A 14,135-nucleotide genomic window follows, 5' to 3' on the forward strand; every position below is an offset into this window, starting at 1 on the left:
AATAATATAAAAATAATAAATATGATTATCGTTGGACGCACACTAAAAATAATTCTAAGTATTGATCAATACGGTATAGTCATTCAATCATGTTTAAACCCCGTTTCACCACTCTCCGATAAAATATATTGTAATCTGACAGATTAATTAACTGCAAGACAGATCTGTCGGAAGTTATTTACCAGTTTGCGGTATCCAACACTTGTGAAACACAATTTTTGACGGTCGATACAGGCTTCAGATGTTTTATAAACGTGTGGTGAAACGGGTCCTTAATATACTAAGTAATATCCTTATGTGTCCTTAGTGTACTAAGTAATATTGAAATGCTAGCGCTGATAAAATAACGTGTCTTTGATATTCTTGTGCTTTGTTCCCAATGGGGGCTAACGCAAGCCTAGACCCGCGCATGCGCTGAACACAACCGTCAAAGTTTTTTTTGAAAACTAACCTTCACAGCAGCGCCCCTACTGACAAATCCGCTAACGTTAGCCCCCATTATGTGGGTGAATTTCACGAGCGTTTTGAACGCCGCCGCGGGCTGTCATTAGTGTTTATTAAATTGTACCATACACAGTAATCAATGTAATTATCCTATTTTATAAATAAGTAAAGTACTGGTACAATATTAATTTTATAAATGTTTAGTTTAAAAAGAAAAAGATTCTTTATTTAAAAAAAATGTTAATGCCACTAATGAAACGCTACGAGCCGCGTTCTCTCGCGTTCGGTGTTCGTGAAATTCACCCAGATATATAGATCGTGTTATCCATGAAGATGCGCGGCCTATATTATTTTTACTTCCTTATATTCGTTTTCTTAGCGATGCCCCATAGTTCCTGTGCGCTCTGTCATCCTCTGTCACGTTGACATACAATCGCCATACAATTCTTGTATGGCGATTCGACGTACGTCAAGGCACGTCGATGTCAAATCCTATAGAAAACAACGAAACACAAGTGCTGAGTCAATTGGGGCATGGCTCTTATAGTCTGTCTATAAAGAGCAGAAAATAAATGATGGAAGCTATGACTTCTTGGATGGCAACACTAGTTGTTTATTAACCAATCTATTCATGATTAGTTTAGTTAGTTTTTTTTATAATTATTATTATTATTATGTAAATTGTGTGTTACAGCAGAACAAATAAATAATTTATCTATCTATCAATTTTTACCATTCTATATTTGGTATTGCAATGGTATATAAATGTAGTGCGATAAAATATCAATTTTCTACTCTTATAGACAGACTGTAAAATGACATATTTAAATATTAATGTGGGGATGGAGGTAGATAAAATTGATATATCTTTATAGAAGGCACTGTCAATACTTATAGAAAATACGTTCGATTTAGCTTGATAAATGTAATATCGCAATAATTAGGTTATTCACAAAAATTCATGCATTCCTAAAGAATAAATAGAAATTTTAAACCCACGCTGGGTTCTTGAATATATATATTATTTTTAATAAATAGATAGATCATATAAAGTGTTATGGCATACTGTTTTTATTTTATTTTTTTTGGTTTGTTTTGTCTCCAAGCATAATTTGGAGTTATAGAAAAAATATGTTGGCCGAGTCGGCTAGACATCTACCGTTGATTGAATTAAAATTGCGACCATATTTCTACAGCATAAGGTTTGAAATTAAAAATGACTACTCGATACTATCTTGCTCATAATACTTGTAATGCTGGCTTACACACTATAGCCTAAAAGTTCTCAGAAATTTGGCAGTATCCCCACATGCATTTTTTTTCCACATGCAGGTTTTTCCAAAATAAAAGTTCTCACAAGCAATGACCATTCATTCGCGTCGCCATTTGAGTTCATCGATAGTCGGTAGCCAGACAGAAAAACCAATTAACTTTACCATTTCGGGCAGGTTTTGCGCTCTGCAATTACTATGTTATGCAGATGTCGCTAGTTAAACTGGTGGTCAATTCAGTTCTTTTTAACCACCGACGCAAAAAGAGGGGTGTTATAAGTTTGATCGTTAAGTGTGTCTGTGTACGGGGCACTGTAGCTCATCGACGGATGAACCGATTTGTATGCGGTTTTCTTTATTAGATAGCTAATTTTTATGCGGTGGTTCTTAGATATGTTTGATCAAAATCGGTTCAGCCGTTCAAAAGTTATAGCGAAATGAATACTGAAAGTCGAGGTTTTTTAATTTGTCTAACAAATAAACTTGTTAATGTATATACCTATCAGGTCCCACTGCTGGGGAAAGCCTTCACTTTCTTTTTCCAACCACTTTATCCTTCGCTAGTTGTTGCCATGCCTTATCGGAGGAGGAAAGCTCGACGGGTTATCTCTTCGCCTTGCCAAGCGATCTTTTGCCATCAGTCAGGATCCGAGTAGTCACGGTTTTTCGTTAAATAACAATAATATTCCTTCGTTTGTCACGAGTCTATAAATGAATTATTAAAACGTAATCTACTGTCTATTTGTAACAGAGCAACATTATTTAAGGTTTTTTTTTTTATTTCAAGGGTTTTCAATTTATTTATTTTGTTATAACCACGTTGTTCATAAAAATGTTAAAACATGCAAAGCTAAAATATGTTTTGTCACTCTCGCACTTTATCAATTTAAAATTGACGGAAAGAGCGTATTTTAGCATAAAGAATGTTTTAATTTTTAAAGAATAACAGTGATAGTTGTTTAGACTGATGTTTTTAAATAGAATTGTAAATGGTAGTAATAATAATTAATACTCAGTGGCGTGTTAGCACAGTCAAAACGATACCAATAGTTATCTCCACGACAGGAGTCATACTTCAATATCTTCAAATACTTGAAATGCACCCGTCTACTTACATCCTTCTCCAGAAAGCTGTTGTATTAAACACATGCCGAATAGTCCGGAAATCTTTAGCAGTTTTTAATATAAATATAGCCTCTTTGTGTGTTGGCTTTGGCGCCACAAAAGCTTAGTTACCAAATTATAAACGGATTCGAGAAAAGTACCGAATAATAGAAGTAAAATAATATACATTTTATTGACTCCTGATGAATAAATTAAAACGAAATATGCAAACATGTGAGACATAATAACCTATATGAAAACAAAAACTTAACTTTATCTCAGCTATAAAACACATCAAATTAAAAATTACATTAACAAATAAAATGCCAAGAATAATTTCAGAACAAAAAAAAAAGTTAAATCCATCCATCGCTGTTTCCTTCGAAAATCTGAAATTAATATAATTTTATATTATTAAAATATAATACAGTACATCGTTGCGCAGCGGTTTATAAATTCGCCGAGCTTGAAATTTAAATGGGTACCCAGATTCGCTTTGCATATAAAAGTGTCAAAACCCTTACGTTATATTGTATTTAGCAGAAACGGTTTACAGAACCGCTCGCCGAATATTAACTCATCAGTCTTTTGACGTGGAGGGTGTTCGTCTTCTGTACCCGGTGGACCTGCAAGATGGACTGTTAGCCCTCACTCCAGCATAAAATTTCCCCTTTCGTGTTATAACTTCCAATCTGGCCGTGGCCTCGACCCTTCCATAATCGTTCTCCAGCGTGATCCTGTAAACGCCGACATCTTCGATCGTTACTTGCTCGATCTCAAGAATCCTTAGGATTTCATCTTTTTCTTTTATGGTGATTCTTGATGATGGGGTGAGGATGATGCCGTCCTTGTCCCACGTGGCCCAGGGCGCGGGCAAGCCTTTGACCGCACATTGGAAGACCACGCTCTCGCCTTCCTCGACGACCTTATTGAAAGGATATGTGTAAAAATTGGGCGCCAGTTGGCGCGACGGACTGCAAAGGCGTCTTGGGTCGGGTCCTGAAATTTAATAGAATTAAAATATGGTTAAGTAAACTAAAATTAGCTACTTGACTTGAAGGCTTTTACGAGGTGTCTTCTATAGGAGCAGTTCAGCAGCAGTCAGGGTGAATTGATAAAATGCAGAGTTGCGGTACACACTTTTTAGGCATTAATATTATGTGACTGTTGTCATGTTTGACGACCTCGTTGGCGCAGTGGTAAAGTTCTTGCCTCTGAACCGAGAGGTCCCGAGTTCGATCCCCGGTCGGGTCATGATGGAAAATGATCTTTTTCTGATTGGCCCGGGTCTTAGATGTTTATCTATATATGTATTTATTATAAAATATAGTATCGTTGATTCAGTATTCCATAACACAAGTCTAGAACTTACTTTGGGGCTAGCCCAATCTGTGTGATTTGTCCAGATATATTTATTTATTTATATTTATTTATGTAATTGTTTTCTTACTGTTCATAAAGCTGACTAGTATCCATAAATAACGAATAACCTATAAAGATTGTAATGGAAATCGGACGGTATCTGCTTAATAAAGCGTGATGTACAGCATAAATGTATGATAACCTGGCGTCCTGGAGACTGATCTGGCGGGGGTACTGCGCGGGGTAGACCTGGGTGTGGAGGCTGCCGACAGCAGCGCCGGCGGCCGCCGCAACCTCTGGCTCAGTGTGTTGGGCTCTCCGGGGGCTGTCGTTAACAAATCTGATTATTGTTTGATATTTTCACGGTAGGTGAACGCCCCCAAGTCAGAAACATGGTCTGAAGAGAGGGAGGAGAAATAGCTGGGCCCGTGACCTGGGTTTAGAACAGTTTTTATAGGAACGTCTTATGTGAGAACATTTGCTTTTTAAGTGTTTATTTTTAGATACTTTGTTTTCCAAATAAAATAAAATATATCATTTGATTTATTAGCCATTACTCACAACGATAATTTAGTTGTGTAAAAATGTGTAAAAAAACAGATAAAACCTACATCCGTAGGTTTTATCTGTTTTTACGCAACTAAATTGGACTGTATTGGATGTAGGACTAATACATATTATAAAGAGAAAATATTTTTTTGTTTTTTGTAATGAATATGTAAACTCAAAAACTACTGGGCCTATTTTGATTAAATTTGGCACAAATTATAGGCGAAATCTGCAGGAGTAAAATAGGCTACTTTTTATTATGATTTTACCCGAGCGAAGCCGGGACGAGTTAGTTAGTTTTTTTAATAAATCAGCATTCATACGTAAAAAGGTTTTGACCAGGTTGTTAAGTAAGAAGACCTATTAAACTGTTTAGTTTACAATTCTTCTGTAACTTACGGTAAACGACGAGGCACGCGCTGGAGGTCGCCTTGCCGAGGTTGTTGGCTGCCTCGCAGGTGTAGGTTCCCTCGTCCTCGGCCGTCACTTGTTTGATCTTCAACCTGGCTGTCCCCTCCTCGCAGGACCACTCGAAATCAGGGTTTTCGCGGATAATCTGGATAAAAATATGATTACATTTTAATCCCACTATATAAATGCGAATGTGTTACAAGATACTTCTTCAAGCTCAAAAGGCTGGACCAATTTTTGTGTTTGGTTAGCTGATATTGGATTAACGTTCCTATACGAAGCGAATGATAATCTGATAGTCAGAGCGCTTTATAAAGTAGATGGCGATATTTTAATAATTACGCGGGTAACACCGCGGCGTTCAGCTAGTAAAGTGTAAATAAATAATGATTCGAATAACTATTGATTTTTTTCATTATCAATTATACAAGTGACGATCTGTTAGAATTTGTTATTTACTTACCTACGAACATAATGCCAATATATATTTTTCTCTTCATTTTAACCATCATTCTTTGGTGATATAACTACTTTGAATGTAGGTTATACCACGCGCTATGGCCAGCCATTGGATGGACAGCCACAAAGTTGACTGGGAATGAGTTTTCCTTCGCTTGGTGTAAAACAAAGATAAAAACTATTTTAGTGTAGAATCTTACCTCAGTGTAGTGGAACCACCTGATGTCGGGCTCGGGGTGGCCAGAGACTCGGCATTCGAACTCTATAGCGTCTCCATCATGACATAGTAGGTCCGTTAGCTCCCGCTCGAAACGAGGTATCACTTCCACGCGCCTAGGAGAGAACGTTTTGTTTGAAGTGAAAACTTCTTTAGCGATGTGTTTTGTAATGGGTAAAAAGTGTTAAACAACAGTACAAATTAATGTGAAAAGAAAACAACGAGGCAATGCTGCCTGCCATCCGGGCACATTACCTCAGGGCAACGGACTGCCAGCTGTTAAGCAGTAAATTAATTTTAACTTTTAATTCGTTATCATTTTACTTTCAATGATTAGTTCAAGGTTAATTTTATATTTAATTTAATTATTTTGAATTATTTATTAATGTTAATTTATGTCTATATTTGTTTTTATTTAAATACATTTTAAAATATCTTAACAAACTTTACTCGTGAATCATTCTAATTTTGCTATCATAGTGCACCACAGTTCAGGTTGACCAAAGTTGTATGCAATCAGGAACTAACCCAGATTAAGAGACACATTTTTGAACAGATTTTGAACAGATATTATTTTCTCTCCGGTTTTATATTCATGGATTTGGTTGACAAAGTGCCGTAAATTATAAATAACTACTTACAACAAGCAAGAGCCCACTGTGTATTCTAAAAACTCATTGAAAACTTACCCGTATCGCACGTTATGCATATCGTCTGAGACGGTTGGGTCTGAAACAAATTATGAAGATTACGATTTTCATTTTTGAATTTGATTTTCCTTAAAGTCTGTCAAAAAATTGTACAACACGGATTTTCTTGAATTTTTGACGAATTTTTATGCCGCGCGGGAAAATCAAATGGAATAATTGATAAACACCAGTGTTGCCCTTGTGTAATTTCTTGACTTTCTTGGCAGATATAAATTTGAACGAAAATATGGAATTAGTAGGTACACCGCGGTGTAGGTACTTACTAATTCCATGAACGAAAATCAAACAGCAATGGTACTTGGGTTTATTTCAAGTTTATTCGAACCCACGGAAATTAGCATGAAATTGATGATGATTTTTGATTCATTGAAAATGATTGATTGTTAATTTATTCACAATTTGGTATTAAGACAGAAAACACAATTAGTGTTGCCAAAAGACCAAGTTAATATCTATTTTGAAGGATGATTTTGGTGGTCTAAGTAATATCATTAGCTTATTTAAAGAAAGTGGTCCGATCAATGGAAATTGATAGTCGAAGTAGGTATAGTTTAGATGTCCTTTTGAATTGATATATTATTGCCGTACCTTTGGCCAATATCTGGAGTGATATGATGGCCTTGGCTTCTCCGTGTACATTCTTAGCGACCACGGAATAGGCTCCGGTGTAATCCAGTTTCGCGTGAGGAATCTCGAAGCGGTACTCGGGCCCTGCCCCGACGCGTTTGAAGTGACTTGCGTCCCTGTAGTATTCGGGCTGAGGAACAAAATTTAATGTTTGGTGAAGGTTATGTAGGTACTGTTATAATCCACTTTTATTTATAATATAATCTGTATTTACTCTATCTATATTTTCTTATATAGTCTGTTCCGTGTACATAAATTGGTAAATAAATAAATAAATAAGCTTGACACTTTATCGAAACGAACATTCAACTTGCAACGTTAAATCCTAAATAATATTATAAATGTGATGTTTGTTACCTCTTCACGCTCTAATCTACTCAGCCTAAGTTGAAATTTTGCATACATATAAAGTACGAAGAAAGACATAGGGTACGTCCCGGGAACAAATTAACGATTAACACGCGGGAAATTAGTGCGGGCGAAGCCCCTGGCGAAAACTACTTAATAAAATTTTTCGAACTGTATGATACGCGCTGTACTGAGGGTTAAGCCGACTGTACTTGCGTCATTAACTTAGCTCAGTAGTACCATTATAGGTACTAATGACATAGGTACTTACTTTGAGGAAGTCCCTCAGCCAGTAGACGTCCGGTTTGGGATCGCCGACCACCTCGCACTGAATAATAACGGTGTCTCCTTCATGCGCCTCGCTTGATCGGGGTTTCCGTACAAACATTGGCTCCTTGGAGTACCTATTATATAATATACATATAGTATGTAAGTTTGTATCAGAAATAACCGGCCAAATGCGTGTCAGACCACGCGCAATGGCCTAACATTGATGGTTCCGACGGTATGAATAATTCAGATACGTACTCATATTTACACTTGCACATTTACATAACAAAAAAGAAATACCTAGGTAGTGTTTCTTTTGTTAATGTATGTACTTGTAATCAACAGGTAAATTGTTTCAGATTGAAGCTGGTTGAATAGGCTACTTTATTTAGGGTACACTACCCTATTCGGATAGGTCGGTGGTGACCGATTGCGTTTATTGCGTCCAACAAACGCGTTACGAGCTGCTCCGACCTTGTGAATGTATATAGAACCTAGATAAGTATAAAAAGTCGGAGATTGTTAATAAAAGAACAAAGTATGAAGGGAATTACGCAGAAAACTATAATTTTGTTTTAAAAGAAAACAGAAAGCTATTTATAAAATTGTTGGCGCATTCTTGGACGGAAACTATAGGTATGTACCTATGCCACAGGATGTTCACACATTATCATATGTATTGATTCTTAACTAACCTAACCTAATTATGTCAAATAGAACCGAATTTACCGATTATTTTAATTCAAGCTTATCTAGATTATCAGAAACCAAAAAAACTTTTTCCACAAAACGTGTTTTCGATTAATATTAACATTCTGTGAACTGTGGACGCCCGGCATGTCACTGCAATAGTCAAATGTCTGCGCATCAAGTGATAACATACAAGGGATAAATACTTAGACTTACGGCACATCAGGGCTGATGACCATTGGTGGGGTTTTCCCCTCCCGAGTGGATTCCCCAGCTATGACTTCCACTTTCCCTGACGTAGACGCTTTGCCGACCTCGTTGGAAGCAGTGCAGGTGTACACTCCGGCGTCTCGAGGGGTCACAAAGGCTAGAGCCAGTTCGATCTGGCCGTCCCGGTCCAGGGTCATGATGGCGCGGCGGCTGGGGCGCAGGCGCACGCCGTCGCGGTACCACGTGATACCTACTGACGGGTACGCTTCAACAACCGCTGATATTCTAAGCTCTTCACCTGTTAATAAAATAGGTATATATTTAAGCACCTAATTTATATTTGATTAAATGGAACTAATATTATAAATGCAAAAGTTTGTTAGAATGTGTGTATGTTATGTATGTTTGTTTGTTTTACTTAATTGTTATGAAATTTGGTACACAGGTAGAATATAACCTGGAATAACACATAGGGTACTTTTTATCTCGAAATTCACACTGGAACGAAGCCCCGGGGCGCAGCTAGTATTGTATAACAAACGGCTGAAATTCATATTATATGCTAAAGTTTAGATCTGAGGTTAAATGTAACCTTAATTCCCCAATGTTTTCTTTCGTACAAACTAATCATGAAGTTTTTAAAATCTATTTCTGCCAGCAAAAATAATCTCACTGGTTTTATTCAGCCAACCCTATTATTATAACAACCAAAGGTAAAATAATTACTTATAAATATCTACAACTGTATGACTAAAGGGAACTGGCTATAAACATCCGATTTAATTCGTATGCGATAGGCACAAATGCTTTCGAGTCTCACTACAATTGGCAGATAAATACGGACGTATTATTTGTGACTAACAATACCTTCGTTCATCCTATACAAGGGTTCCAATCCACAGCAGAATTCCGGAGCAACGTAAGCCCTGATGCCCTTATCCACTACGAGACTGCAGCGGCAGCTGATGGCGCCGCAGCTGTTCCTCGCCATAGCCTCGTACACGCCACCATCTTCCAACGTTGTAGGTGCTATCTCCAGGGTGTGGAAGTGCTCGTCTTGGGACTTCGTGCGGCGACCTGGAGTAAGAGGTAAGAATACAAGTTTGCCATCGATTTTAAGATATTCCCGTTGCCGCTTATTTCCATAATCTATTCTTTCTTATCGAGTGTGTTAAGGTAAATAATTGTGTGCAATTAAGACAAATGGTGCCTATGTATTGTTAAAAAATTGTGTTTAGTTTGTACGTAGCTACTTGTGTACGTTACTTAAATTTATGAGTTCAACCTAATCATAATACTATGTGTCTGTAAGGATAAATTGTTGAAACTTTTGTATTGTATGTGCAATCTATACCTTTGACGACCTCGGTGGCGCAGTGGTAAAGTTCTTGCCACTGAACCAAGAGGTCCCGGGTTCGATCCCCGGTCGGGTCATGATGGAAAATGATCTTTTTCTGATTGATACGGGTCTTGGATGTTTATCTATATATGTATTTGTTATAAAATATAGTATCGTTGAGTTAGTATCCCATAACACAAGTCTCGAACTTACTTTGGGGCTAGCTCAATCTGTGTGATTTGTCTTAATATATTCATTTATTTATTCATTCATTATACCCTGTAGAACAAAGTTACTGCGATAAAGATATTTAAGTTGGGCGGTGTTAAAAATAACAAAAAGGACTACTAACAAGATGCTTATTTACTGTTACTTACTGTCAACAATAACTTCCTCGCCGTCTTTGTACCACGTGACAGTTGGCGCTGGACTCCCGACCACCTGACAAGTCAGGCGAACCGGGTAGGTAGCCTGCACGCGCCGGTCCCTGAGACGCATGGTGAACTGTGGTGGGTAGTCGCCGTGGGCTTCCGCTGACCGCTCCCTTCGATGATTCAGTTAAAGATATATTTTTTATTTTTCTCTAATTTCACCCATTGATATTTATTTATTTATTACGGTATACACAACAGGTTACAATCAATTTAAACATATATATATATATATATATATATATATATATATATATATATATATATATATATATATATATAGGTAACAAAAGTTGAGCCACACTGTGACCTATAAACGTGTAACAAACATTACGTACGTTTGTTACACGCTCTTATAGGTCACAGTATGGCTCATAACTTTCGCATTAATAATATTAATAGGAAGTATCATATGATGACAAGCTATCTGTTATAATAATTCATGTAATTAATGTAATTTCATTTCAAATTATAGATACCTACTAAAAGTTTGAGAAAAAATTTGTTATAATAAAGACCGCGACAGAGTTATAAACATACTGTTCCTCGGGAATCTGGCATTAATTATTGCGATAACCACTTCCCATCAGGTGTATATAAAAAAAGAGCAATTTCAATGTTTGACACATTAAATACTCCTGTGTAATGTATTACTTACCTCTTCAGCTTCGCATCAGCCTCCCATATTAACGTATCAGTGACGACGGCCAGCCTTGCATACGTCGACGCTCTTCCGTGTGCATTGCTCGCTTCACAGCTGTACCTGGCTTCGTCTTCAATCCTCACGTCGTTTATAACAAGAGAATGATCGTATCCATTGGTAGACGTCTTCATCCGTCGCTCCTCTTCGTCTATTTCATGGCCGTTCTTCATCCAAACCACTTCAGGAGTCGGCCTCCCTTTAACTCTGCAACTCAAGTTAGCAGTTGTACCAACTAAAATTTTCAACTGCCCGGGCAAAATATCAACGAACTCTGGCCTATCGCCTGAAGATCCGACTGTAACGGGAACAGAAGTTTGGACCGCTTCACCCCAGCCGTAACGGTTTCTTGTAGTCACTCTGAAATGGTATTCTTTTTCTTGTTTCAGATTGAATACGTCAAAGGAATTTAATGGTGTTATGCCCAGTTCCGTCCAACGCGCGCCCCCTTCTTTTCCTAGTAGCCAACTTTCTACCTTGTATGCTAGGACAGGCGCTGATGCACTCGGATCAGGTTTAGGCCAGGACAACGATACCCAGTTGTTTCCGCCGTCGACGACGCTCGGCTCACTTGGAATTCGGTCGGGCACAGCTGTAAAATAGATTACCTTATCACTACAATGACCTTTCCAATAGTTGATGGGCTGCCAAGTATCGAGTCGTGCCAATCGACTAATATTCTATAAGTGACATGATTTAAATATATAAACAACATTGTAATTTCGAATCTCGTGACGATGAAAACTTTGTGACGTTACTAGTCTTAGTTCTCGTTTTCGTAAAAAAAAACTTAGGCATTGTTTCGGTTTGGAAGTATAATTAAACTAAAACCACTTAATTTCTATGTATGTACTCGTATGTATGTATATACATATTAAAATTTGATATGTAATGTAATTTTCAAAGGTCTATTCAAATGGTTTCAAATGTTCCTTCACGGAGCGACGGACACCTATAAATAGACGTCAGCCATCCAAAATTCCAGACAATACACGCGCACGAATACGCTTTACGCATTAGGTCTTTATGTAAATAAATAAGACAATATCACTGAAAACCATAACAAGTTTATTTGTTAAACAAATTAAAAAAACCCCGACTTTCAATATTCCTTTCGCTACAACTTTTGAACTGCTGAACCGATTTTCATGAAACATGGCTAAGAATATTCGGGGTAAAATTATCTATGACACAAAAAACCAAACGAAAATCGGTTCATCCGTTTGGGAGCTATGACGCCACAGACATATTAAATGCACAGACAGACACGTTATACTTATAACACCCCTCTATTTGCGTCGGGGGTTAAAAACATTATTTTGAAAATAACTTACATTTATAACAACGTTCGCCCACAGACAATGCCGAATCATCCGCGGGGTACGTCCAATCCGAAATCAAACTATCGGAGGAAGCGTGCTGTCTTATCTGTAAAAATAAATTATTGTACACCTATAAATCTCAATAAATTTTGCTGCCTACGATTGCGGAGTTCCAAGACACAGCATGTTCACATAACTAAGAAAATCCTAGGGGAGTGATCAGTTTTGCGATTCTGTAAAATTCGAAAGTCACATCAGTCACAGTTGGCGAATCATTTTCACGATTCTTTATCATATTCAATAACATTCAGCAGAGAGATAAGACTGAGAAAGATAAATTCTTACCGCTACAGTGACGAAGGCTCTGTCACAGCCGTAAGCGTTCCTCGCGAGGATGCAGTAGGTACCAGCGTCGGAGACCACGGACCTCTTCAATGTGAACTTAACATAATCGTCTGACGACATCTTGCACACGCGTTGGCTATTGGTTATGTCTCTCATGCCTTTCATAAATACCACTGCAATCAAAGTTAATGGTCAAGTCACAGATATAATAGAGGATTTGTATTAGTATCCAAAACTCACTGTTAATTTGTCATCAAATCTACAATAATTAAATCACCTTTAGGTTTTGGTTCGCCTTGTACCCTGAAGGAAATATTCAAGTCTTCACCAACCGAAATCAACACATCTTTTTCCGGCCGACCAATTATAATGGCCGGTTTGCCTTCAAGCTCATTTTCTTGGACCACCGTAATAGCAGCATTCATATCGACAGTGCCATGGCTACTCCAAGCTCTGCAAGTATATAATCCAGTTTCTCTTTCAGTAACATCAGAAAGGGCTAATGTGTACAACCCTTGTTCAACAAAAGTCCTTGCGTTTTTGTGAGATTCTGTTACGTTGTATCCTTCACGAAGCCATTCCACTCTGGTAGGGCTTCCTCTAATTTCGACTTGCAATCCAATCGTTCCGCCGTGTGAGACTTTCAAATCGGATAAAACGTTCGTGAAGTGAGGTCGTCTTGACTCCAAAGCTTGGCGGTTGAATCGAGATTTCTCAATTGTTGTTAGGTTAGGACTGAGACGATTTTCTTTACCTAAAACCATGTAAGTAGTACATTTTAATGAAACCTAATTTATATGAATCATCCGTTAAATGGTAACAAAAGTGATTTTTTCAGCTTTTCAGACATCATCCAGAATAAAGGCAATGATTTAGATTTTAGCCGAGATCGACACTTTATCTCTGAGAAATAAATACTCTGTGTCTTTCTCTCCTTACTACAAATTATGTATGCGAAATTTCAATGATAACTAGCAAAAATCACTTATTTATTAGTTGCGATATATCTGCTTACCTGTAAAGTTAACAGTGTGAGATATCTGGTCAGACCAAACAGAGTTTTCAGCTTTGCAAGTATATTTCCCGCTGTCTTCTGGCGTGGGGCAGTCAATAGCTAGCCTACACACACCATCAGCAAGATAGTACGCTTGATATCGATCGTTGGTTTTGATTGGTTTGTCATCTTTCAACCACGATATAGTTGGCAGAGGCTGACCTCGAATTCGGCACTCCAAAACCAGCTCATTTTCTGCCATGTGGTATGTATCTAAAAGTAAGGAAATAATAATTCGTCAAAAAGTTGGTATCGACGAATTTTAGTGTTAA

At 37.6% G+C, this 14,135-nt stretch overlaps 1 protein-coding gene across 8 annotated transcripts in view; it reads right to left on the reverse strand.

The window, feature by feature from the left end:
* Nucleotides 1-2,987: 2,987 nt before the first annotated feature.
* Nucleotides 2,988-14,135, reverse strand: part of LOC128682988 (titin homolog) — a 71,360-nt gene continuing 60,212 nt past the window's right edge. For all 8 annotated transcript variants that reach the window (XM_053768088.2, XM_053768090.1, XM_053768086.2 and 5 more), the window contains 16 exons: nucleotides 13,825-14,076; nucleotides 13,087-13,563; nucleotides 12,810-12,982; nucleotides 12,477-12,570; nucleotides 11,101-11,734; nucleotides 10,389-10,555; nucleotides 9,540-9,749; nucleotides 8,679-8,970; nucleotides 7,774-7,906; nucleotides 7,116-7,284; nucleotides 6,507-6,546; nucleotides 5,801-5,933; nucleotides 5,130-5,286; nucleotides 4,384-4,506; nucleotides 3,344-3,818; nucleotides 2,988-3,208 (listed from right to left, as the gene is read on the reverse strand). In XM_053768088.2, the coding sequence (XP_053624063.1) occupies nucleotides 3,400-3,818; nucleotides 4,384-4,506; nucleotides 5,130-5,286; nucleotides 5,801-5,933; nucleotides 6,507-6,546; nucleotides 7,116-7,284; nucleotides 7,774-7,906; nucleotides 8,679-8,970; nucleotides 9,540-9,749; nucleotides 10,389-10,555; nucleotides 11,101-11,734; nucleotides 12,477-12,570; nucleotides 12,810-12,982; nucleotides 13,087-13,563; nucleotides 13,825-14,076 (3,473 nt within the window). In that variant the 3' untranslated portion in view covers nucleotides 2,988-3,208; nucleotides 3,344-3,399. The remainder of the gene's footprint in view (nucleotides 3,209-3,343; nucleotides 3,819-4,383; nucleotides 4,507-5,129; nucleotides 5,287-5,800; nucleotides 5,934-6,506; nucleotides 6,547-7,115; nucleotides 7,285-7,773; nucleotides 7,907-8,678; nucleotides 8,971-9,539; nucleotides 9,750-10,388; nucleotides 10,556-11,100; nucleotides 11,735-12,476; nucleotides 12,571-12,809; nucleotides 12,983-13,086; nucleotides 13,564-13,824; nucleotides 14,077-14,135) is intronic.

This window comes from Plodia interpunctella, chromosome Z (genome assembly GCF_027563975.2).
Source record: "Plodia interpunctella isolate USDA-ARS_2022_Savannah chromosome Z, ilPloInte3.2, whole genome shotgun sequence".
Taxonomy (NCBI): domain Eukaryota; kingdom Metazoa; phylum Arthropoda; class Insecta; order Lepidoptera; family Pyralidae; genus Plodia; species Plodia interpunctella.